General features: G+C 42.2%; 5 protein-coding genes across 19 annotated transcripts; 2 read left to right on the forward strand and 3 right to left on the reverse strand.

Annotated features, from left to right (window-relative positions):
• Positions 1–105: 105 nt before the first annotated feature.
• On the reverse strand, positions 106–1,122 carry LOC135651626 (uncharacterized). Its single transcript, XM_065171847.1, has 4 exons — positions 899–1,122; positions 724–799; positions 462–634; positions 106–373 (listed from the first exon to the last, which is right to left on the reverse strand). The coding sequence occupies exons 1-4, from the start codon at positions 1,009–1,011 to the stop codon at positions 289–291; spliced, it is 447 nt and encodes a 148-aa protein (XP_065027919.1). The 5' UTR covers positions 1,012–1,122; the 3' UTR covers positions 106–288.
• Positions 1,123–1,610: 488 nt separating this feature from the next.
• LOC135651627 (basic blue protein-like) lies at positions 1,611–2,490 on the reverse strand. Its single transcript, XM_065171848.1, has 2 exons — positions 2,099–2,490; positions 1,611–2,013 (listed from the first exon to the last, which is right to left on the reverse strand). Exons 1-2 carry the CDS (start codon positions 2,280–2,282, stop codon positions 1,814–1,816), a joined length of 384 nt encoding a protein of 127 aa, XP_065027920.1. The 5' UTR covers positions 2,283–2,490; the 3' UTR covers positions 1,611–1,813.
• Positions 2,491–9,763: 7,273 nt separating this feature from the next.
• LOC135650931 (uncharacterized) lies at positions 9,764–13,809 on the forward strand. Of its 14 annotated transcripts, none has more exons than XM_065170633.1 (6): positions 9,764–10,261; positions 10,342–10,868; positions 10,978–11,056; positions 11,147–11,409; positions 12,888–13,115; positions 13,198–13,809. In XM_065170633.1, exons 5-6 carry the CDS (start codon positions 13,035–13,037, stop codon positions 13,729–13,731), a joined length of 615 nt encoding a protein of 204 aa, XP_065026705.1. In that variant the 5' UTR covers positions 9,764–10,261; positions 10,342–10,868; positions 10,978–11,056; positions 11,147–11,409; positions 12,888–13,034; the 3' UTR covers positions 13,732–13,809. The 14 variants fall into 14 exon arrangements, with proteins under 14 accessions (XP_065026705.1, XP_065026704.1, XP_065026710.1 ...); XM_065170632.1 differs by having other exon boundaries at positions 10,978–11,042; XM_065170638.1 differs by having other exon boundaries at positions 10,334–10,458; positions 10,548–11,409.
• Positions 13,810–14,168: 359 nt separating this feature from the next.
• On the forward strand, positions 14,169–16,803 carry LOC135650399 (protein TRI1-like). Of its 2 annotated transcripts, none has more exons than XM_065169678.1 (2): positions 14,169–14,559; positions 14,638–16,354. In XM_065169678.1, exons 1-2 carry the CDS (start codon positions 14,254–14,256, stop codon positions 14,707–14,709), a joined length of 378 nt encoding a protein of 125 aa, XP_065025750.1. In that variant the 5' UTR covers positions 14,169–14,253; the 3' UTR covers positions 14,710–16,354. The 2 variants fall into 2 exon arrangements, with proteins under 2 accessions (XP_065025750.1, XP_065025749.1); XM_065169677.1 differs by lacking the exon at positions 14,638–16,354 and adding an exon at positions 16,362–16,803 and having other exon boundaries at positions 14,171–14,559.
• Positions 16,804–18,541: 1,738 nt separating this feature from the next.
• LOC135650398 (uncharacterized) lies at positions 18,542–20,949 on the reverse strand. The gene is made up of 4 exons (XM_065169676.1): positions 20,805–20,949; positions 20,261–20,700; positions 19,621–19,968; positions 18,542–19,514 (listed from the first exon to the last, which is right to left on the reverse strand). Exons 2-4 carry the CDS (start codon positions 20,690–20,692, stop codon positions 18,903–18,905), a joined length of 1,392 nt encoding a protein of 463 aa, XP_065025748.1. The 5' UTR covers positions 20,693–20,700; positions 20,805–20,949; the 3' UTR covers positions 18,542–18,902.
• Between the last annotated feature and the right edge of the window lie 680 nt (positions 20,950–21,629).

The following is a 21,629-nucleotide window of genomic DNA, read 5'->3' on the forward strand; positions in this document are numbered from 1 at the left end:
CCATAAGCCATACAAAAAGGAAAGGCTGTGTTTGCTTTGTTGCTCGACGGAAGAATCCATGGGTTGACAGTTTGCAGCGAACAAAGTAAAGTTAGAACTGGGAAATTGAAGTCAGACCAAGGATTCATATTTTGAACAGGGAATACATAGACTGCAAACCATGCGACCAGCTTCAAAAAACAAGATCGATAAATCCCACGGAACGAAGGCGAATGGAACACCGACTCCTACCTGGACCATGTTTATTACAGCAACCAGAAAGCATCAAAACACGACCTTTGTTCGTCGTCACAGCACTTCCCTCAGAATCAGGCTTATCCCGAAGGCCCCCGTCAGGATTTTAAGCCCAAACAACGCCACGAAGTTGAGTCCTCTGCCCACAAACAGAAGAAAAAAATAGATGGATCATTGATGCGTGCGGAAGGAATCAAAGCACAGAAAGAGAGATCAGAAACGAATACCCAATCTTGAGGCGGTTCTCGGGGACGCCGGAGGAGTATCCCTTGAAGTAGAAGAAGCGAGCGACCGTGTAGAACGCGCCGAGCCCAGCGGCGATGAGGGGGTACTGGAGCCCGCCCACCAGCAGAGTGGCGAAGAACACCGGCATCATCTCCAGCGAGTTCTGATGCCCCCTCTGCCCAAACCACCGCCCCCAAAAAAAAGCAAGAAAGAAAGATTCAGATCAAGACGTTAACCAGTTTCCTTCCATGTCTAGATTCGTACCTGGACGCAGTTGAAGAGCTTGGCGTCCTTGTTCTCGGACTCCACCGCGTACAGAGCGGGATAGAAAACCTTGTACCTTTCGATGAAGAAGAACAGGGAGATCAGACAAAGAGAGATGGTCGGGGATGGGCTCTTCGACCCCGAGAGAGAGAGAGAGAGAGAGAGAGAGGATTACTTCTTGCGAGCCTTGCCGACCTGGAAGGACATCCACAGGTTGAAGAACATGTAGAGAACCAGCACCACCACGACATAGCCGTACTCGCTTGGGATATCCAAGGTGACCGCCATACCCTCTTTATCTCTTCTTCTTCTTCTACCCCTCTCCCTTTCCCTCACCCTTTCCTCGCAGCTATTTAAGGATCTAACGAAACGGAGAATCGGGTGCCTTCCCCCGATTAGTACCCAACCGCTTTATACCATGACGAAGGCTTTTGTTTAAAGGAAATGAGTGGCGCCGGACTAGAAGGTTCCTCAGGTGTAGGGCACGCCCGGTGTGGTTTACGGCCCAAGAAAAGTATGGTCTGCAAATTGCACGAGATTTAACAGAGTCCAGACAACATTAGGGGAGTGGAGGTCCGGCCCGAACACTGCACTTAAAGCCCACTTGGCAATTGTTTTAAGTGGAAGGCTAAGATGTGCCGAGATTTGGGTGAGTGGGTGACGTGTTGAACGCAGCGAAGAAGCCAAGAAAAATATAAATTAACTCATGTAGGTAATGGAAACATGGTTTGGGTCCACAGTGTCAGAGAAGCCTTTATTATGTATGACTCCACTGTGTCTCCATCCAGTGTTCATCGAGTAAATCGTCTTTTCACCGCTTCCCTTTCTTCTTCGCCGCTTTGCTTATCTGGAACAATGGGATCCTTCGCCAAACGAGAAGACTACCGTAACGGAGAACTCAAAGCTTGAATGTCAACAACAACATACAACTGACATTAGCGATACGCCATTGGCCGAAGCTTGCATACAACGACGTTCATGGCCACTGAGCGTTTTTTATTCAGTACCATCATCACCCCTAGCCTAAGCTTTTTTTCTTGTACACCTGCCTTCTTAACGCTTCTACTTGCTTCATACATATCACTCGATGTTAAGCAGCAACGATCGCCATCTTCATCCCGGACTGGCAGTGGCCGACGGAGTTGCAGATGAAGTAGTTCCTCCCCCTGGCGAGCGTGACGCGATCTTTGCCGGAGGTCAAGACCCTGGAGCCCCGCGGAGTCGAGCAGCCGTTGTAGCCGGCGGCGTTCACGGCTACCACATTGTGCACCAACGGGTTGTACTTGAACACTGCACCGCCCCGCCCGTCACCCCCAAAAAGAAAAAAAGCAAGAGGCACTGGATTGATTCACAGCGGCAAAAGGAGATCACTCACCGAGCACGTCGCCGGCGCGGAAACGCTTTCCGCGAGGCCAGCTGTCCATGTTGAAGGACCAGCCGCGGGTGTCCCCGACGGTGTAGGTTGCGGCCTCCGCGACCTGAGCAAGCAGGAGGCAGAGCACTGCCACCCCGAGAACCACGGTCACCTGGCCACCAGCACTGCCTCTTCCCTGAGCCATCTGAGCCACAGCAAGAAGAACAGCGAGGGAAGGGGAAAGTGATGGGCGTTCAAAGGTCTGCTGCTTCGAGTTATATGGGCAACCGGTGAAGGTAAAACCGTAGTGGGGGGTGGGGAAGGAATGGGACCGAAGAGCTCGCAGAGTTGCTGGCCCTCTCTACTTTAACCTGTCGGTCGAGTAATTGCCACCCACCCATATCACTGCAGCACTGCCATGACTTTGCGAAAGAGGGGTCAGATTCCTGCAGCAGCTTTGATGGCATGCTCGGAGAGGCTGACGAGGCCGTAGGTGCATGTGAAGACGTTAGGTCGGCTTCGAATCGAGCAATGCACCTCGTGATTCCATCGCCTTCGGCCTGTCCGACAACGCTGCCGTGGTGGCATGTTGATGATGTTGAGACGTGGTGAAGTTGTCGCGTGCTGTGATGCCGGTGTGAGCCGTAGGGGAGATCACGTGAGAAGGTTTTGGGACATGGATCACCGGATAGCGACTCAAGTCTTCACCGATAGATAATCGATTTATAAGTAATGTCATATTAATTGAAAAGTTAAAATATAATCCCTTTCATAGATATATAACGATGACTAACATGCATATTATCTGATGACGTCCACCGTAGGCCATGATGTTAGTGTGATATTTCATATTGGAATGGATATTTAGATGACGAATGGCTTGAAAATCTTTCATCAAATAATTTTTATTCTTGATAAAATCATATATTTCATCATATTATTTGAAAAACCGACGTGATCAAAATCAAAGGTGAATCCGCTTTAGGAGATATTTAGATATCCTTATGGGTGCATCCAGTTACGTCAAAATCTCGAGAAGATCATAAATATCAATCATATAAATCTTTCATAATTTTATTTTTATTAAAATATTATTATTTTTATCACGAAAATGAGTCATTGATATTTAGTTAGCCCAACGTGATTCGAACCCGTATGTATAGGGTTATCTTAGGTGAAAACATTGAACTCCCGAGGTACCACCTACACAAGAATCGAGTTCAAGAGAGGTTTTTTGACTTGATCCCTTCAACATCCAAGTTAGTACAAAAGATAATCCTCATTTTTATTGTGTTGAAGATGAGTTTTTATAATTGATCGTAAATAAATATAAAATATTCTATGAGGAGACAGTCTCTAACCACCTCTAATAGTCTCCCCTTGACGTCTTATCAACACAGGCGATAAGGGGGGAATAGCCCATAATTGCTTGTCTTAAACCCTTATCTACATGGACAGATGAGTGGAGGTTGGCTTCTATCTTCTCTGGCATATCAAGCTTATGCCTCTTCGATTGGTTCTCCAATTTCGTGCATTAGGCAAACGTCGACAAAGTTGAGGGTGTCCACGTCTTGAATTGATGACCCTTAACCCTTAGCAAGTGGTCTCTCCTTGTTGATGAGCCTTCTAAGTAGAGGCTCGGATTGATGCTAATCTAGCAAATGCATCGGCTTGGGCATTCTCTACAAGGGGCCTGTAACACATTAAGTCAAGGTTAACTATGAGTTAATTTTTGCACCTCGATAAGGTACTTTGCCATGATTGGATCTCGAGCATTGTAGTTTTTCTTCACTTGGTTCATGACTAATTGTGAGTCGTTAAACACAGTCAAATTCTAAACTTGAAGCTCTTAGGTGAGCCAAAGCCCCAAAAGAAGTGCCTCATACTTGGCTTCAGAGATTTTGAACCTGAACCAAAGAGCTTGCTCGTACACTTGTTTGTTCAGGCCTTTCAAGATGAGTCTGACACTACCTCCAACCAAGGTGGTGGAACCATCCATAAATAGCATCTATACGATGGGGTGTGCTTATTAATCTCGGGCGAAAGAGTTAGTTCTGAAATAAAGTATCTTGGTTCTCGAGCCTAAATAATAGTCCTTAGCACATATCGGATATTAAACTCACCCAGTTCTACTGACCACCTCGACAACCGACCAGAGATATCAAACCAAGGAAGAACTTGCTTAAGTCGTTGATCGGTGACGATCTACATAGTATATACTTAAAAATAGGAGCGGAGCTTTATTGCCACTAAGACTAGCACAAATATGAGCCTCTTAATCGGGGGGTATTGTTCCTTAGGTCCGCTCAAAATATGACTAACATAGTAGATAGGATTCTGAACTCTCGATTCATATTCAGTACCAACACGGAGCTGACAGTTAAGTCGATGACAATGAGGTAGAAGCTTAGAGTTTCACCAAAATTAGAGGAGAAAAGCTACGACAATTTGGCAAGGTGGTCTTTTAACCTTTGGAAAGCCTCTTGACACTCTTCGATCTATAGGAAACCCTTTGAGTTCTTTAATATTCGAAAGAAAGTTAGACACATATTCCTATATTGGGATAAAAATCGATTGAGCACTGCTATCCGACACGTTTACTTTTGAACTTTCCTGATTGACGAAGGTTTGCATCTATTATCCTCTGGTACATAATGAACTCAAAGAACTTTTCTGAATTAACTTTGAAGGCGCATTTGGTTAAATTAAAGCATATGTTTGAACTTCATTAGAAGTTAAAATGTCTTAGCCAAATCTACCAAAGATGAGTCAATCGTCTTACTTTTCACTATGTTTATGCTTCAATTTTTTTTTTTAATCTGTTGCTTGAAGATCTTATTCATCATTCTTTAGTGCGTAGCCTCCGTATTTTTTAACCCTAAGAGTATGATTCAATAGTAATATATGCCTCGACCGATGATAAAGGAAGTAATATATACCTTGAGAATGTATCCATGAAGGTGAGGAGCTCATGATCCAAGATAGCGTCAACTAACTAATTAATCCGAAAAAGAAGGCAACTATCCTTCGGGCATGTTATTAGTGAGTACAACGTTAGTGAGTGATTGGGAGTGATGCACCTCGACAATAAACCCTACTCCTAATAGCTTGCCTACCTCATCACTAATTATTTGTCAATGATTTTGAGCAAACTTGTGAGACCTTTACTTTAATGGTCATGCCTTGGGAGAAATATTTAAGTGTAGTTAAGCTACATTAAGGTCGATTCTCGACATATCTCACGGTGACCACCCAAACACCTCAGTGTCCTCTCGAAGAAAGTTGATGAGTTGCACCCGTCTCTCTTCAGGAAGTGCTACCCTAATTTTGACAACTCAATCAGGGCAGGCCTTGTATAGGGGTGCTTCAATCAACGACTCCATCGGCTTAGAATGTGAGACAAACTTTGTAAAGTCTCAAGAGGCCAAGTCTTGGGTTGTTTCTCAGCTCTCCGATGTTAGTTCTCATCAGAAATTCAATTCTTCATCGATAAATGATTAAAATATATTTAATCTCATATTAATTAAAAAAATTAAAATATAATCCCTCTCATGAATATATATATATATATATATATATATATATATATATATATATATATCCCTCCGATATCTATCTAATAATTCTTCGAGTAGACTAACATGAATATTATCAAATGATGTCCACCGTATGACATGGAGTTAGTGTGACATTTGATTTTGTGATGGATATTTAGACAATAAGCCAAAAAAATTTTATCAAATAATTCTTCACTCTCGATAAGATCATATATTCGATCATACTAATTAAAAAATTGATGTGATCAAAGTTGAAGGTTGAATCCACTCCGCGAGATATGTTCATGCGTACATTGCATGAGGTCAAAATCTCATGGAATTCGATCATATTAATCTTTCATAATTTTATTTTTAATTAAAATATCATAATTTCTAAAGAAACGATTACAATATGAACCGAATTGGGTTTGAGCAAGTTATATTATTGAACATAAGCATTTTCAATAATACCAAAAAATCTTAATTAAGAGGTGAGTTAAACTGTTGGCATTCTCATCAATGTGATTCCATTTAAGAACGATGTCAGACAATGCTAAATCAAAAGTAGTCATTGAAAATATTCCGAGTCAGATCCAACACGAACGTTGTAAAAGCTCATCACGTACACCTCTGTGTGGATCATTTCTGTAAGGTAGTTCACAAACTCATTCATGGCCTTCGCCTGTGCTCGAAATCCTGAACTGCGGTATCCTATGTTGATGTGATGTGGAATCGATCGATGGCATAATGATGCTACATATGTGATGGGGTAAAATTCTATTCACTATGTACTGTTGTATAACCCTCGTCATGACATGACATGAGATGACATGACATGTATTCCCCTACCCTCTTCTTCTTCTTCTTACCCAACCAAACTCCAAATAACTCTCATCCTTTCACTTGGGATATACTCTTATGCATGTATTTCACGAAGACAGTATTGTTGGATACCTTAGTATGAACTATCATCAAATCTTGTTCGGAAGAAGGATTGGCCACCCGACCATGTTGATGTTTTTGGTTCCCTCCGATTGATGGTTTAATTGTTCTTACTTTCGTTTTACTTAATTAAATGCCAAAAGACAAAATCATGATCATCACATGTCGTATTATTTTTCTCTTAACCGATAGCAATTTAACGCGGATACTATCTATCGAGCTACACCCAATAAGCAGTATGCTTACTAGAATCATCATGAACAGTCCAAAGAGAAGAAAAATAATAAATATATGAATCATTATGGATTAAGTAAGAATTGATTCTTCTATAAGTTATCCGGTGATAAAATATGAAATATAATTACAAAAGTATGTTTGAGATAATGAACTTGATGATTATTTATACATGTTAGCAAAGAGGATTTTGCTTAGAGGAATTATTGGAAGAATGAATGTAGTTTTGGTTTCATTTTACCGAATGAGGATGCAAATACAAGATAATTTTTAATAGATGCAAGAAAAAAAAAATCTCGAATTGCACGAGATAGAGAGTCCGTAGAAGAGAATCGAGGCCCATAACTTGAGACACATTCCTAGCTAAGTTGGGCCATGACCATCTAAGGCCGAATGATAGATTTGTGCTCCTCGATTTATAGTACGAAAAACCCCATTAAATACAATTGCAATTTTGATTTGGATATGATATGATCATTATTTCGATCGATCAAAATTCCACACAAGGAATCCGATCAGAGCTCACTAAATACGCTACGTTCGTCGGCTATACATGACAGTGAAGAACCTACCGAGGCATGCCACATCATCAAAATATATTAAAGAATATATTTTCTCATCAAGTCGATAGGTAAAAAAATGATGATAGATAAAGTGGTCTTATCAAGTATATGATTATTCGAAACGAACTAAATAAGTTCTTACGAGATTTAGATGTTTGCATAAATATATTAACTTGATCACCGTAGGGGTTTTGCATACAAACTTGTAGCACAATCTTCTTTCGTAAGAAACGAGAATAAAGACATAGATATATTTTTGCATACAAGCGGGACGAGTGACATGAATATAAATATTTTTCGCATTCAAAAAAATTTCTCTTTCATAGATATTTTATTTTAGTAATCCTTCTTTATTGGATGCAATGATACTTGAAAATATGAATTAATCTCAATCAAATCTAATTTCATCAATTGATAAGATCGTATGAGTCTCGAGAATGAATATTGAATATTGATAAAGATGATCGAAATTTGGATCTAAAAATGGTGGTAAAATATGTTAAGGAACTTTGATGCTCGATTGGCTCATCCCTTACCTTCACTCGGATCAAAAGTCATGGACATTCAAGATAGAATTGTCCAATTTACGATCAACTTGCTCGATGTATCCCTCTACTAGAACAAGTGTGTTAGAGTGCAACCCCCATGTCTTAGTTTCTAAGATGAATCGGTAGTGATCGAGATCAAACCAGCTAAAGTACGATAAGAACTAAATCTTGTGAGCTATATTTTAATCATCTAATGGATATTAAGGATCTAATTGATATTGATGCTTCCATCGATTGAATATTATGATAGTAAGAATACTAAAGATATCTAAGGTTATTTTATATTTTTAAAATTTAAACTTAGTAGTTATTAGTTTGAAATTTTTCCAAAAAAAATTGGAAGGGTAAACTTGGTAAGAAAAGATATATAAAGCAGCTTACTATTCATAACTCTTTCTATACTATTTATAATCCCTTATTATTGATAACCTTTTTAAAAATAATAAAAAATATTAATTTACTATTTATAGTCTCAATATTAATAATTTTATCTTTTTCTTCCCCACAATATCTTATTTCATCCTCGTCATTTTAAATGATGTCATTCATCACTCCCTAAACCTTATCCTGTAAGGAGGAAGAAGAAGAAGAATAGTGTTTTTATATCCAGATGCAAAGAGATATTTTAGAAATATTAAATAGTTCTAAAATAAAATTGTGAATGATAAAAAAATGATTATAAATAGTAATATTATATTTAAAATCTATTAAATAAATAATTAAGATTATTAAATAGTATAGAAGACGTTTATATATCAACTTGTGTTAAGAAAAGAAGTAGTTGATATTTTGATCAACACGTGGCTTTGATTTGTGTGCATAGAAAGGTCGGGGTGTGATCGTGGCACCCCTAGATGAAAATTTTATGCTCATCATAATGAAAATTTCTTGACCTGATTTCTTCGATGTCCAAATTAATTCGAGATCGAGGACGAAAATGATAAATATAATAAAAAAGTAAGATCCTCGTGTTACTATATTAAAAATAATTTCTTATAACTTATGAGAGGAGAAATATTTTATGGGACTTTCTAAGAGGAAACAGTTTAAAATCGCTTTCTTTGACCTATTGTTCACTTAATTATTGTCTTAAACTTTCGTCCATATAGATAGAAAAAAAAAAAAAAAAGAAAGGGTCTTACGTTGATCGAACTATGACGGGTTAGTCTCGTAACTTTGAAAGTTTTTGTCCTCAGACTGCTCAGCTCACCCTTAGAAGACTAATTAGCCCTTTGTCGGTTCCTCGTGTAGTAGACTTGGAATAATTAACAGCAAAGTGACTGTCCTTTATCTCCTTCAAAGTTCCTAAACTTGGGCAGTAATAAACGAGAGAGAGAGAGAGAGAGAGAGAGAGCAGAGCATGCATGCTATGATTGCATAGGGAGAGAATTGACGTAGTTCTCGAAAGCTTTGCTCTGAATCTGACGAGGACCAGCAGACATAACGCTGCTGCTGCTGCTGCTGCTGCCGTATTCATGAGTGGTGTCTTGTTGGGTTTTAATATGCGTGATTGAGAGCAGCAGTAGTAGACGAGCATTTGCTTGATAACAGTAAGAATGGATGCCCTGCCCTCGTTTAGTCCTACGTGGAGACTGGAAGGTGACTTTAATGGATTAATAAGGATTCGATTGATAAGGAAGGATACGAGGAAATTATTTCCGGATATCATAATTATAAAGATATATATATTTTTATATAATTAATGATAAAAAAATGTACTGAATATAATTAATGACAAAATGGTTAAAATCATAATTATAAAACTATATTTTTTTATTATAATAGGATTGTGATGAACAAATATTCCCAACTATTTCCCAACAGTCGGAAGCATCAAAAAGCTGCTCTTCTTCGTCCCCCCCACCCCCCACACACAAAAAAAAAAAGAACAAAAAAAAGCAAGCAATTAGCGGCACCCATCATGCGCAGGCGAAGGCATCGCTTTTCTCTACTTTCTATAAGCTTTACACAGCCCGTCTTTGTATTATTAGCACGACTATTCTACTCGGCATAGCCCTATCATCAACCTTAGATAACACTCTCTCTCTGAGCCGATCGATGAGACTGCCTCCTCCTCCTCCTCCTCCTCGGACCTAGCACTCAAAAAGCAAAAGAACGGCGAGATGAGCTCATGAGCTGCTGCTTTTGAGACTCCCCATGGAGTACCGCTGCGCCTCCTGCCACCGGCAACGCGTGCTCCGATGTCGGCCCCTTCGTGTATGGAGAGGGGGGGGGACTCATGCACACATGACCTCACCATGTGCCCCTTCCTAAAGACGCCTTTGTCGGCACTTCGCGAGCGCAAAAGTAAGCCCCGTTCCTCCTCCCAAAGAAACCGACCGATTCCGTTGCGTTGTTAAGGCATGTATGCTCGTCTCGTTGCTTGTTTTCAGTGAAGTGCTCATATTTTAGGGTTTAATGGCTCGTTTTCAGTGCTGCAGTTGAAGTGCTTGTGAGAATGCCGCTGTGATTGGAATTTATGTATGTGGGGTGGGCCCATTCCCCTGTTCCGAGTAAACAAACCTCAGCACCGATTCATGATGATCATGGTATACGTGGTATGCGTCGGATCATCACATGATCACCGTAAGTTGCCTCTGAAACATGAAAGATTAATCAGGTATCATTGCATCATGAACTGTTCCAGGAATAAAGGCTTTACTGCAACAAAGTCGAGAAACCTATAGTGTCTTTGAACTCATCCACTTGGAGGTTGTCTGACCAAAGTAGTATTCATATGAATTATGGATATATCATTATTCTTTTTCCCACCCATACAAGCTGTACGCTAACATGGTTCCTAGTTATGCCATAATTGATTGTTGTTATTCATGAAGAAGATGGCTCAAACAAAAAGAAGAATTCACGAGTGCTGGTGAGAAAAGAAAATGAGCTAATGGATGGTAGATTGACCATATATGATGTGTTTCGTACACACCATCCTTTCATGCTGCTGATACTTCTAAAGGTGCTCTCTTGTCTCTTTGGCCATCAACTTCACTACTACCGCACCATCTCACATCCTTGTTTCTCACATTTTTGCCCATATAACAAAGACAAGTTTTGTCACAACGCAGTGTAGACACAGAGACAGCGAATGATCTACATGCTGGGACAACTGGTTGTGGTTTTGGCACGAATGGTTTGGTTCTCCTGGTTGTTGATTCTGTGGAGTATTACCGCATATAATTCTCCGGCACGGCATATATTACGTAGGCATTCTTATTTTACTTCTGCCTTATGTAGGAGTTGTCTGGGGCATCTTTTCCCTCATGCACCTGAAATGCAAAGGCAAAGTGCATTGGGATTTGTTTGGCATGCCTGCGGAGCCTACTAAATTATTCTGTGGGAGCGTGTTGACGGAACCTTAAATACTTCATAGCTCAGCAGATTGGGAATGAGAAGATTGTTGTTTGTCTTCTGTCGTCCAAGGCAGGTAGTAGCAGAGAAGAAGCAGAGTTTCCCGCTGAAGCAGCTGCGTAGCCTGTTTCTCTGATAGACAATCACAGGTCATACTCTATATCACTCTTTGCTGCAGTGCTGCTCTTCTTTTGTCAGTCATGAGCTCTGCATATCTTCCTTAGCTTTCTTTGATTGCTTTCGTTTATGGTGATACTTGATTTTAGTATGAAGAATCTTGAGCCAATCTGGAATCCGTTGCATCCTATTCATATTTATTGCTTTAAGCATGTAAAGAAACATATGCTATGAGCATCCTGCACTGGGACCTTGGAGCTCTGTTTGTAAATTTATGAGCCTAAGTCCGAGTGGAAAAAGCTTTGCATTGTGATATCTAATATGAATTTGTCTCCTGCAGCTACTTATACAGATTCTAACAAGTAGTTTGTTGTTTCATTTTTTTTCCCTGATTCAGACAGGAGAAGGGCACTAGTCAGGCTAAATTATGTGCCATACTTCCTCTTATGACTCATCATATCTGCATCTGCAAAGTTTCTCTTCTTTTCTAAAGATGAATCATTTATGCTTCTCTGATGTTATCTGCTTATATTGTCTGATTTGAAGAACTCCTTTAATGTATATATATGTATCTATATAAATGTTGAAAAAGAGAAACCATGAAAAAGAAACAACAATACATCTGATCCTTGGTTATAGGCCATCAATATCAGAATCATATGTCTGTATACCTGCAAGGCACCGTTAAAACATCTTTGCACATCTTCACAACAACTTTAGCCCTGGTGTTCTACACTAGGAGAAGTAATTGTTGCAAGGTCCCTTTGTCAAAGATGGTTATGCGATGAAATGTAATGAAATACCATTTAAAAGAGTTGGGTTGCTGTCAGCAAAATTTTGTTTCTAGTTTGACATCACTAGCAGAAACAGTGTGAACTCAACTTTTCATGAGGAAAAAAAACAAGTTTAGCATACTATTAGTATTTGTTTTCAATATATGAATGTGAAATAGTTTTTTTTCTTTTCAATATATGAATGTGAGATTTCTTTTACTTTGGTACTATTAGAAAGTCGTCTTAAATATCCTATGGTACCCACTGGATGAAGTTGTTTGGATAACACTGAATTGGATGCCATTCTCATGTCAACAGGATGCATGCCCTACCTTGGTTATGGTTCTCCATTTATCCTGTGATATGCTTTTACATGTCATCTGTAATATTATTATAGTTATGATTGGAAGGGTTCAATTTTGTTTGTTTGTTATGCTGTATATACCATGATGGTATACCTAATCATGATTTAGTAGCCAAAATCCTGCTAAATATGATCAGAAGCTCATCAAAATTCACTACAAGCACACTGTCATTGAAGTGACTTATATGTGTTTAACAGTTTGTATGCCAACCTTGTACTTCCTCTGCTCAGACGTCAGATAGAAGTACAACTTTCCTTTTTGCTATCTGCTGTAGACAATAATAAGAGTGATTATGAGGCATCTAATGATGAAATATTCTCTATAAAATATCAACCAAAAATAGCCCTTGATGTGAAATCCGGATATGTGCAGGGATCTGATAGATTCTGACGAGTGCAACGGGAAGCAATCAACATCAGTACCCAACAAATTGTCAGCAGACAGAGGACAGCCCAATTTCTTTCCTTGCGGTTCCAAACCAACAGGTCTGGTCGGTCCAATCAATCTCAGAAAACGCTAATGGAGATGTTTCTGAGGAAGGATGACAAAGAATGCATGAAGATGATGATGCTGAAGCATGAAGAGACCTTCAGGCAACAGGTAGTCTCCCAGCTTCAGATCCTTCCTCCCTCTTCGTCATTCCTTTCACAAGCACGCATATTCAAGTTTGTTTCCCTATCAGGTCCATGAACTCCATCGCTTATATAGAGTTCAGAAGTTTCTGATGAGAGACATGAAGAACAATGAGCTGAAGAGACAGAGGCTCGTCAACCGCACTCGGTTTAACCTTGGTGATCGAGACGCTGGCACAGTCTCGTGCCTACTGAGTGAAAGACACCGTGAACGGAGGCCACGGCGTCGGGTACTTGATCTCGAACTTCCAGCAGATGAATACATAGAAAGAGCAGAAGAAGATACGACATTGGAGTTGGAACAAGAGAGTGACATAGAACTGACGCTGACGGTGGGAAGCAGCTGGAGGAAGAGGGAAGAGGCATCCTTCACTTCTGATTCTGGAGCAAGCTTTTCCTCATCATCAGCCGAGTCTGGAGGGCTAAAGGTGAGTGCACATAGATGGGAAACACGGCAGACGGAAGATGCCAACATTAGCTACGACAATGGCATTAAGGATTGCCACGAGTTGGAAGGCCCGAGAGATGAAAGACTAAAGCAGCCGTCTTGGCACTTCCAGTGTTTGAGTCTTAGGATGACTTGATGTAAGCTTTTTTAGATGCGCTCGTATGTCTCTAATTAAAGGAGTCGGTGGAAATGGGTTGATGCCTGAGAACCCCAAGATATAGTGTGCTCGAATGCCAACATTATCGTCGCTGATGCTGAGCCCATAAGCTACCTTGCAATTAGCACAACCAATAGAAGACGAATCAATCTAATGATGGTGATGAAACATAATGATATCGATGATGATAACCGTGGTAATGTAGCATAGGAATAATAAATATGATATTCATTTTTGTTAGGAAAAGTTATGATGATGATGTTGATGATAATAATAACGCATGCATATGGTAATACAGCGCAATGACGGCCATAAGAATACAACGTGTTTATTAAACGAATAAACTATATTGTGCGGATCCTAATTCCTATTCTACCCCTAACAACTATAGGATTGCCCTCCCCAAAACCCTTCTCAAAGCCCAGGAAGTGCCGTTTCCCGTCCTCTTATCCACTCGCTCTCTCCCCCTCTCCCTCGGTGACGCTCCCCATTCTCCCACCTATGGCGGCGACCATCCCCTCGAACGGCCTCGGCGCTTCCGCCTTCCTCACCGCCGATCATCCCCTCCGCCGCCGCCTCGCGGCCTCCGTCGCGTTCCCTCTCCACCGGAGGGCCGCGTCGGCGACGGCGGTGCGAGCGGCCTCTTCCTCCAAGCCTGCCTCGGGGGCGGGAGCGAGGCCAGCGAGGGGCATCACCAAGCCCCGTCCCGTCTCCCCTGCAATGCAGGCCCTCGTCGGCGTGCCGGAGATCCCCCGCACCCAGGCGCTCAAGCTCATCTGGGCCTATATTAAGGAGCACAACCTCCAGGTTACCCCTACCTTTCTGTTTCTGGCCTCCCCCTTTTCCTTTTCTTCAACTAGTGATACACGTTTCCTTCTGTTTCAGTTTTGGCCTCTAAGCTTAAGGCGTCCTCGATCTATGTATACCCTTGATTTGTGTTGTGATGAGAAAGATTAATCCTACATCGTGGTCGCTCGTCCTCGATCTTTTTCCTCCTTTCATTGTATTCATGGCGTGTATGGTTGTCTCTTTCTTTATCTTTTCCTTTTTATGTGGCAAGGAACGCAAGAACATAGCATGAAGTTCTCGCTTTAAGATGATAGGCGAATTTTAGTAGAATGCATGGATGCTTTTGTACTGATTTCATGAATTGTTTCCATTTAACTTTGAGAAATTATATTATATTGGTTTATGGCCTTCGAATGAGGGGATTTTTGGATGAACTGAGTGTTGATAAGATTATGGTTTTCTTTTTATATCTGCAAATCTGGAGAGACATGATTACAAGTGAAAGCTTAGTACAAATATGTGATTATCATAACTGTAAAGATGAATAGATTGAATGGTCTTTTAGTAGATTGAAATGATATGAACATATGCTTTAGTTAATTCCTTGTGTCATAGAGACCGCTGTATAGGATACAGAATTGCACGTGTTTTAAACTTTATGGGAGCATAGGGAAGTTGAAGTTAGGTTACTGAATTAATGGTTTGCAGGAAAATGCATTCACTTAGAATTAATGGTAAATGCCTTATGGGAAGGATTACAAGAAAAAAATGCCCTTAATGATATGTATTATTTTGGGGGAGGTGCTATAAGTCTATGTTTCTGAGAGACTGAAACTTTGTGTGGATCATCAGAGCATTTGGAGGTCATTTTGCAATGATTTTAACATGCACAAAACAGAGAAGTTGAAGTACAAAAGAGTATGGAGAGCTTGGTTGAGTATATTGAAGGATGGTGTAGAAACAAAATTTTTTATGCCCTCCATGTATTTGATATTGGAATCAGTAGGTTTGACATATTGTTGTAAAATGATATCAGCTGAACAAAGTTCTAACTATGTTGAACATTTATGAACCAGTAGGAGCTGAACAGGATGATATCTTGAATATTGGTTCAGGCAAAGATGTCGATTTAGTCTTTTCCATTCTAAGTTGTAATTATTTGAATTCTAAGGGGGCTTTCAGCCATGTTTTATAATAGTTAAAGGCTGTTTAATCATTGTCATATGTGTCTGTCTTTAGAACTATTATTATGGAGCCTTGGTTATAAAATTAAAAATCTGGGCCCTGATTTTTCCCTTAATCTTGTTGAGTTAGCTTCTGCAGTTTCTGTTATAATTGTGCAAGTAGTCTGAATTTCTGTACACTTGATCCTATATTTTATTGGAGTTCACAAGGTATTTTCTTTTAGATTCAACTATATCTGTTTATTGTGCCATTCTTCTACTAAGAACAGGAAACTAACATTTGCTATGTTTGATCAAACTAAGATTCTTCTGCAATCATAAATGTGGCTAGCGTTGATTCTATCTTCTGCATGTATCTACCTTCATACAATTTGTAATACTAAATAGGAACTTTTCATGACTCCTGTAAAATCTGAGTAGATGTTAACAGTGAGTGTGCATGTGTATGCACAACTTTTGTTACTGATGCATTTGACATTGACTTGCCCTACCACTAAAGTTGACTTTGCTTGAGTCTGCTATCAGTCTAGCCTTTTTTTTATTGGTGTCAACTTACCGTGTAATACTTTAGGCTCTGTATATGTCTCTTCCGTGTCAAGTGTCATTTTATCTTTGTTATGTGCTCTTCCGTTGCAGGATCCAGAGAACAAAAAGATAATTGTTTGTGATGAGAAGCTCAAAGCCATTTTTGGTGGGAGAGACCGTGTTGGGTTTCTCGAAATATCAGGCTTGATTAATCCTCACTTTTCAAAGTGATTATGTCATACGCAAGAAGGTAGATTTTGGTGTATAGATAACTGTAGGCTTATGACAAGCTTCTTGTTGGACCACGCAAGATGTGATGTCTTTTTTGTCTGATAGCATGTATCTGTGGCGTATCAATGACCTAAAATGTAGTATTTGTTCTTCAGAATTAAGTTGAACTGCTTAACAATTTTCTACTGTTGGGTCCTATGTTGTTTAGGGTTCTAAGTGCTCTCTGTTGGTTTGTTGGTGTTACAAGTTTTTGCTTGAGAACACTTTGTACAACCTCAATCCTTTCTCTGTAGTGATTATGCCTTTGGTTTACCATGCTCAAGGATTGTGCTGATAGCTGACAGATCTTCAGGTTGGTTATCTTGTTTTTGGATTCTCCAATGTGTTGTCTCATCACAGCATCAGACAAACAAGCACCAAGGTGTGAAAAGGACCAAGGCCGTGGCTAATCCTGCTCGCATTACAATCTGTAAGAAATTGACTAAAGCTTATTTCGGCTATGCTGGTAGTTACATGATACTTGTATGAAACTCGAATTTTATTTGCCATGATGACCTTGATGTAATTGTTGCGTTTGTGTGAATAACATGTTCATTTTTTTGTTTGTTGGATATCTTTTTCTTCAATGATTTGATTGTTTAAAGAAATATGTTTGACTTTATCCGGAGTCTACTTTTTCTTAGCAGACCATGAGTGTTTGTGGTAAGCATCTTCTTTTTTAATTTTTTTCCTCATTCAAGTTATCCAAGTATTAATATATGTTTTGTTAGAAATGCACATCAAAATTGTTGATAAAGTTGGAAGTTGATCATTCGTCTGTGATAAAAGAGAGTATTCTCAATGCTGCTGCTGCTGCTGTCTTCTCGTGGCTGGGCATTATGCCTCCCGAGTTTGATCGATCTTGCAGATCGGTCTGTGGGATGCATGTTTGGATCCTTCATCTGAGCCTGGAGACATGGAAAGCGATGGATCAAAGAACGGAACCAGAGCCTGAGAACAAGGTGTACATCTTGTGAGCTATTTATTCTCCCACATGTTCTCTTTATGATGGCATTTCTGATGTCCAGCATCAACTTTTTTGTGCGGATTGAGGACAAGGTTCTTGTGCCCATCTTGTAGGTTTAGAATCAAGTTTATTTCTACAACAAGCGGAGCATGATAGGTCGCTTTGACGCTTCAGCTAATAAGATGATCCTGAATGCTAGTGGACGTTTTAAAGCCTCCAGGGAACCACCATCTTCCAGGAACCAAACGAGGTTAGTTTATTTTCGTGCTGGACCACATCAACATCTTGAAGAACTTCCTGTCTTTTTTTTGAAGCTTTTAAGCAACCGCAACATGCAGGAAAGTGTGATTGCCTCAAGGGTCAGATTCTTCATGGCTGGCTCAAGTATCATCAAGAGCTGATATATTTTGCAAGGGGACAGTGAGCATTGGATACCTACTTATTGTGTCTGTTCTCATTGAGCCACTGGAAAAAGGGTAGTAGCATAGACATCAACGAGAAACCACAGTGAGGAAGCTTCTGAGAACCATGGCCGAGTGTCCCTCCAAAACAAAATAAAGAATGAACAGTTCCACCACAGGTATCAATACCTTTCTCTCACCACCTGTACCAAATGTGATGGATTACCCATACGGGGGACCTTAAGCCTCCCATGTCCTTGGCTGCACACACACCCTGCAGCTGGAGGCAATGAATGAAGCCCAGGCCCCATCTATCACATTACCTGACGCTGTCTAAACCCACCATAAATAACATCCCCATTTTAACCCCTTTAATTGATGTTCAACAACAATGATGCTGTCCCACAAAAAAGTAGCATCGCAGAAAGATGACACGTGCATCCACTACATCTAGAGTGTGCAATAACCAGTGATATCAGACGGAGCAGAGAAGTGTGGTTCGCACACCCATATATGATCGCAGTAGGTAAGGAAAAGTTTTATATCCCAACCCTCGTTTCGGATTGATGATTACATTTTACTAATTACCTGCATCCTCAACAGTTGCCGCACCAACCCAGCCAACAAACAAACACACAAGAACACATAAAATCTTGGGAACTCCGAACAGGCACCGTGAAGTCCGCGTTGCTGCGATTGGTAAGAACATACATGGTTGGTTCATCTTTGTTTTCGTGCATGGAAGGCAGCACCCTGGTGTAGGAGAAGAAAAAGTAAAAAGTAAACAGGACTTCAACCAGCAAGCGTGACAAACCAAAGTAAACAAACCAGCCAAGCCTTCAGGAATTCTACAACAAGGCTATATTGCAGGTGGCAGACCCAGGAATAAAAATGCTGCTATACACACAGGATTGTTGAAGTAGCAGACCCCAAATCTGTGAAGTTTGCTCTGCTATTCTGTAGTTTTTGGTGAGTCAGTCGGTTAAAGCTAAAGAACCATGATCATCGACAGGTTCACTTCTCGGCCCTCCATCGGATGTTACCATCAGGCTTGTCCAGAGCTGCAACCTTAGCCCGATGACTTCCGGCCATGCTGCTTCTACCCCTCTCCGATTGAGGTAGTTCGCAGGCCTCACTGACTGTTCCACGTTTGACATCAGCCGGCGGAATGAAACAGTCGACTGAGAGGCCGGCAACATTAAAAGCCACTTCCTCGATGGTCCACACCTCCTCCATCCTGGTCTTGGTGTGGCTCATGGCCACCTCGCCAAACCGGAAAAGGTTGACCGCTGATCGCCCGGAGTGGGCAATCATCACACCTTCCACAGGGCGGTAATCTTCTATGGAGGAGTTAATGGAGGTCTCCCAGTAGACTGCATCGCCTCCAACGCTCGACTGGATTCGAGTCAGATGGGAGTCCTCTATGTACGTAAGAAGCCCCGTCTTTTGGCTGAAGTAACCAAACAAGACATGCCTTATGATCTCGGCAGGGCCTTCGCTCCGAGCCTTGAGCGTCTGTGGGTCTGCACAAAGCTTGAGGATGAAGCAATCCTCTCCGTTGACCTTCTTCTCCCCGATGCACTGTGCATCAGAGAACATGCTGGCCGTGGTCAATGGATCAAGACCCTGCACGGTTCGATTGGGTACAATAAGAATTTCAAGCAGACAACAGAGATCGAGCGCCCAAAAGAAGGCGAGATGGTGGCTCATGCTGCACCTTCCGTCTCTGTACCTGCAGAGCTCGACGAAGGGGACGAACAGGGCCCTTGGCGGCGTGGGCGCCGAGCCATGGCGTGTGACGCCAGACGAGCTTGCCGTTGCAACCGGCACGGACCTTGCTACCACCGACGGCCAGCTCGACGTACCACATGCCCGGCGCCATCTGCCAGAGAACAAAGCCCCCGGGCTCTGCATCCTTCGTCACACTGTGGTTCTTGATGACCCTTGTGGCCGTCTCAAACTCCGAGGCCACCATCCTCACCTTCCCCATCGCGTACGCGTTCCTGATGGAGCTCAGCAGTTTCAGCCCTCCCGAGGCCGCTGTGTACTGCTGCAGTATGTATTGGGCTGACGACGTTTCCTACCATGAAAAATCAACAGCTTTTCTCAATGTCTATCCAAATTGGGCAATTAACGCAAGCAAAGATGCAAGGAGATGGAAATCAGATGCATTCATTGCAGGATATTGCAGGCATTTATGAGGAATTCGAGCATTCACTCAAAGCAGAGAAACCAGAGATGATAATAACTGCGCTTAAATCCACAAAAAATGAGTCTTGCTGATATTTTCTACCGACGACATGGTAGCAGAAGGCAAGGAAGAGAAGGCCGATGCAGGTTGTCATAGAAAAGCAGGCGAACAGGGTGCTCACAATGGGAGTGTCCTTGATGCTGAGGTGGGGGAGCGCGTATGTCGGGGAAACGTGGACGGGGGCCAGCGGCGCCCCCATGACGCCGAGGAGGAGGCGGAGGTCCGAGCGGTGGCAGGAGGCGGCAGCGCCGGACACGGACGGCGCCCGGGAGAGCCGCCCCTTCATCCACTGCCCCCACCCCCCCTTCCCCGGGCCGCTCCCCTCCCCCTCCGGCCCCTCAGCCAGCGGCGCCAGGCTCCCAGACGCCGGCACCAGCAGCTCCGCCGGAAACCCCCGCGGCTGCTGCCGCTTCCACCGCGTCGGAAGCAGCAGGTCCGCCACCGGCGACGCGCCTCGCCGCGGGCTCTCCGACCTCGACCTCGACCGCGCAGGTGACAGCCCCCGCGCCACCTCCTCCCGCAGCGCCGAGAAGAACCCTTGCTTCTTCTCCATCCCCCTCCCTAAACGCAGACCACAAAGCTATGGGCTCGAACGTGAATCCTAAAAGGAAGTCGAAAACATGCACCGATTCGCTTAGAAGGTTTCCAAACAGGGATTCGCTTACAAGTTTTCCAAACACGGAGAGGGAAGCCAGAGGCGAGGCGGGATTATAAATACGATTATTCTTCTTCGAAGGATAGAGGAGAGAGAAAAAAGGAAGACTGCGAGCGTGCGACAGTGTGAGAGCGAAGGCGAAAAGAAAGAAGAGAGCAAAGCTGGAGGGGGTAAAAAAGAAAAAGCATATTTAAAGGAAAAAAAGATAAAGGTAAATAATATCAATAATAACCCAAAAAGAAGCGGCGGTTGCCAACCAATGGTCAAGGAGAGCGCATCGAAGTCCGATCACTCTCGGTGCCCTCACCTTCGACTCGGTCTTGCGATCCTTTGCCTCGTTAGGGAATTCTGAGGTCGTATGAGGCGAGCGGTGAGACGATGACGACGACGACGACGACGACGATCACGTGACGTGCAGGCGGTCTCCTCGCTTCGTTTAATTAAGCCTTATCTATTTAGGACTATCTAAAATATTATTCATGCTGCTGCTGCTTCTTCTTCTTCTTCTTCTTTTCCTTGCACTGTTTCTGCACCAAAAAGAAGCAGAACGTGGAACTCTGCAGCAGACGACAACGATGTTTCTGCCACCCATTCACGTAGGGCCTCGCGATTCGCGTGAGCCCGACATCTACACTGGCGGTCCGATCACGATCCAACGGATGACAACGTGGATTGCCTCATGCAGTAGGGGGCTCGACCGAACTGGTCTCCTCACGTCACGTCCCCATCGCGCCATTGATTATTCCATGTGACGAGGTCTCGATCGCCAATCGGTAGTCAATTCATCGGAACAGGGCGTGGCCTCATTAGGTGGACGGACGTCGTCGTCGTCTTC

The sequence above is a fragment of the Musa acuminata genome, chromosome BXJ3-10 (assembly GCF_036884655.1).
Source record: "Musa acuminata AAA Group cultivar baxijiao chromosome BXJ3-10, Cavendish_Baxijiao_AAA, whole genome shotgun sequence".
NCBI classification, from domain to species: Eukaryota; Viridiplantae; Streptophyta; class Magnoliopsida; order Zingiberales; family Musaceae; genus Musa; species Musa acuminata.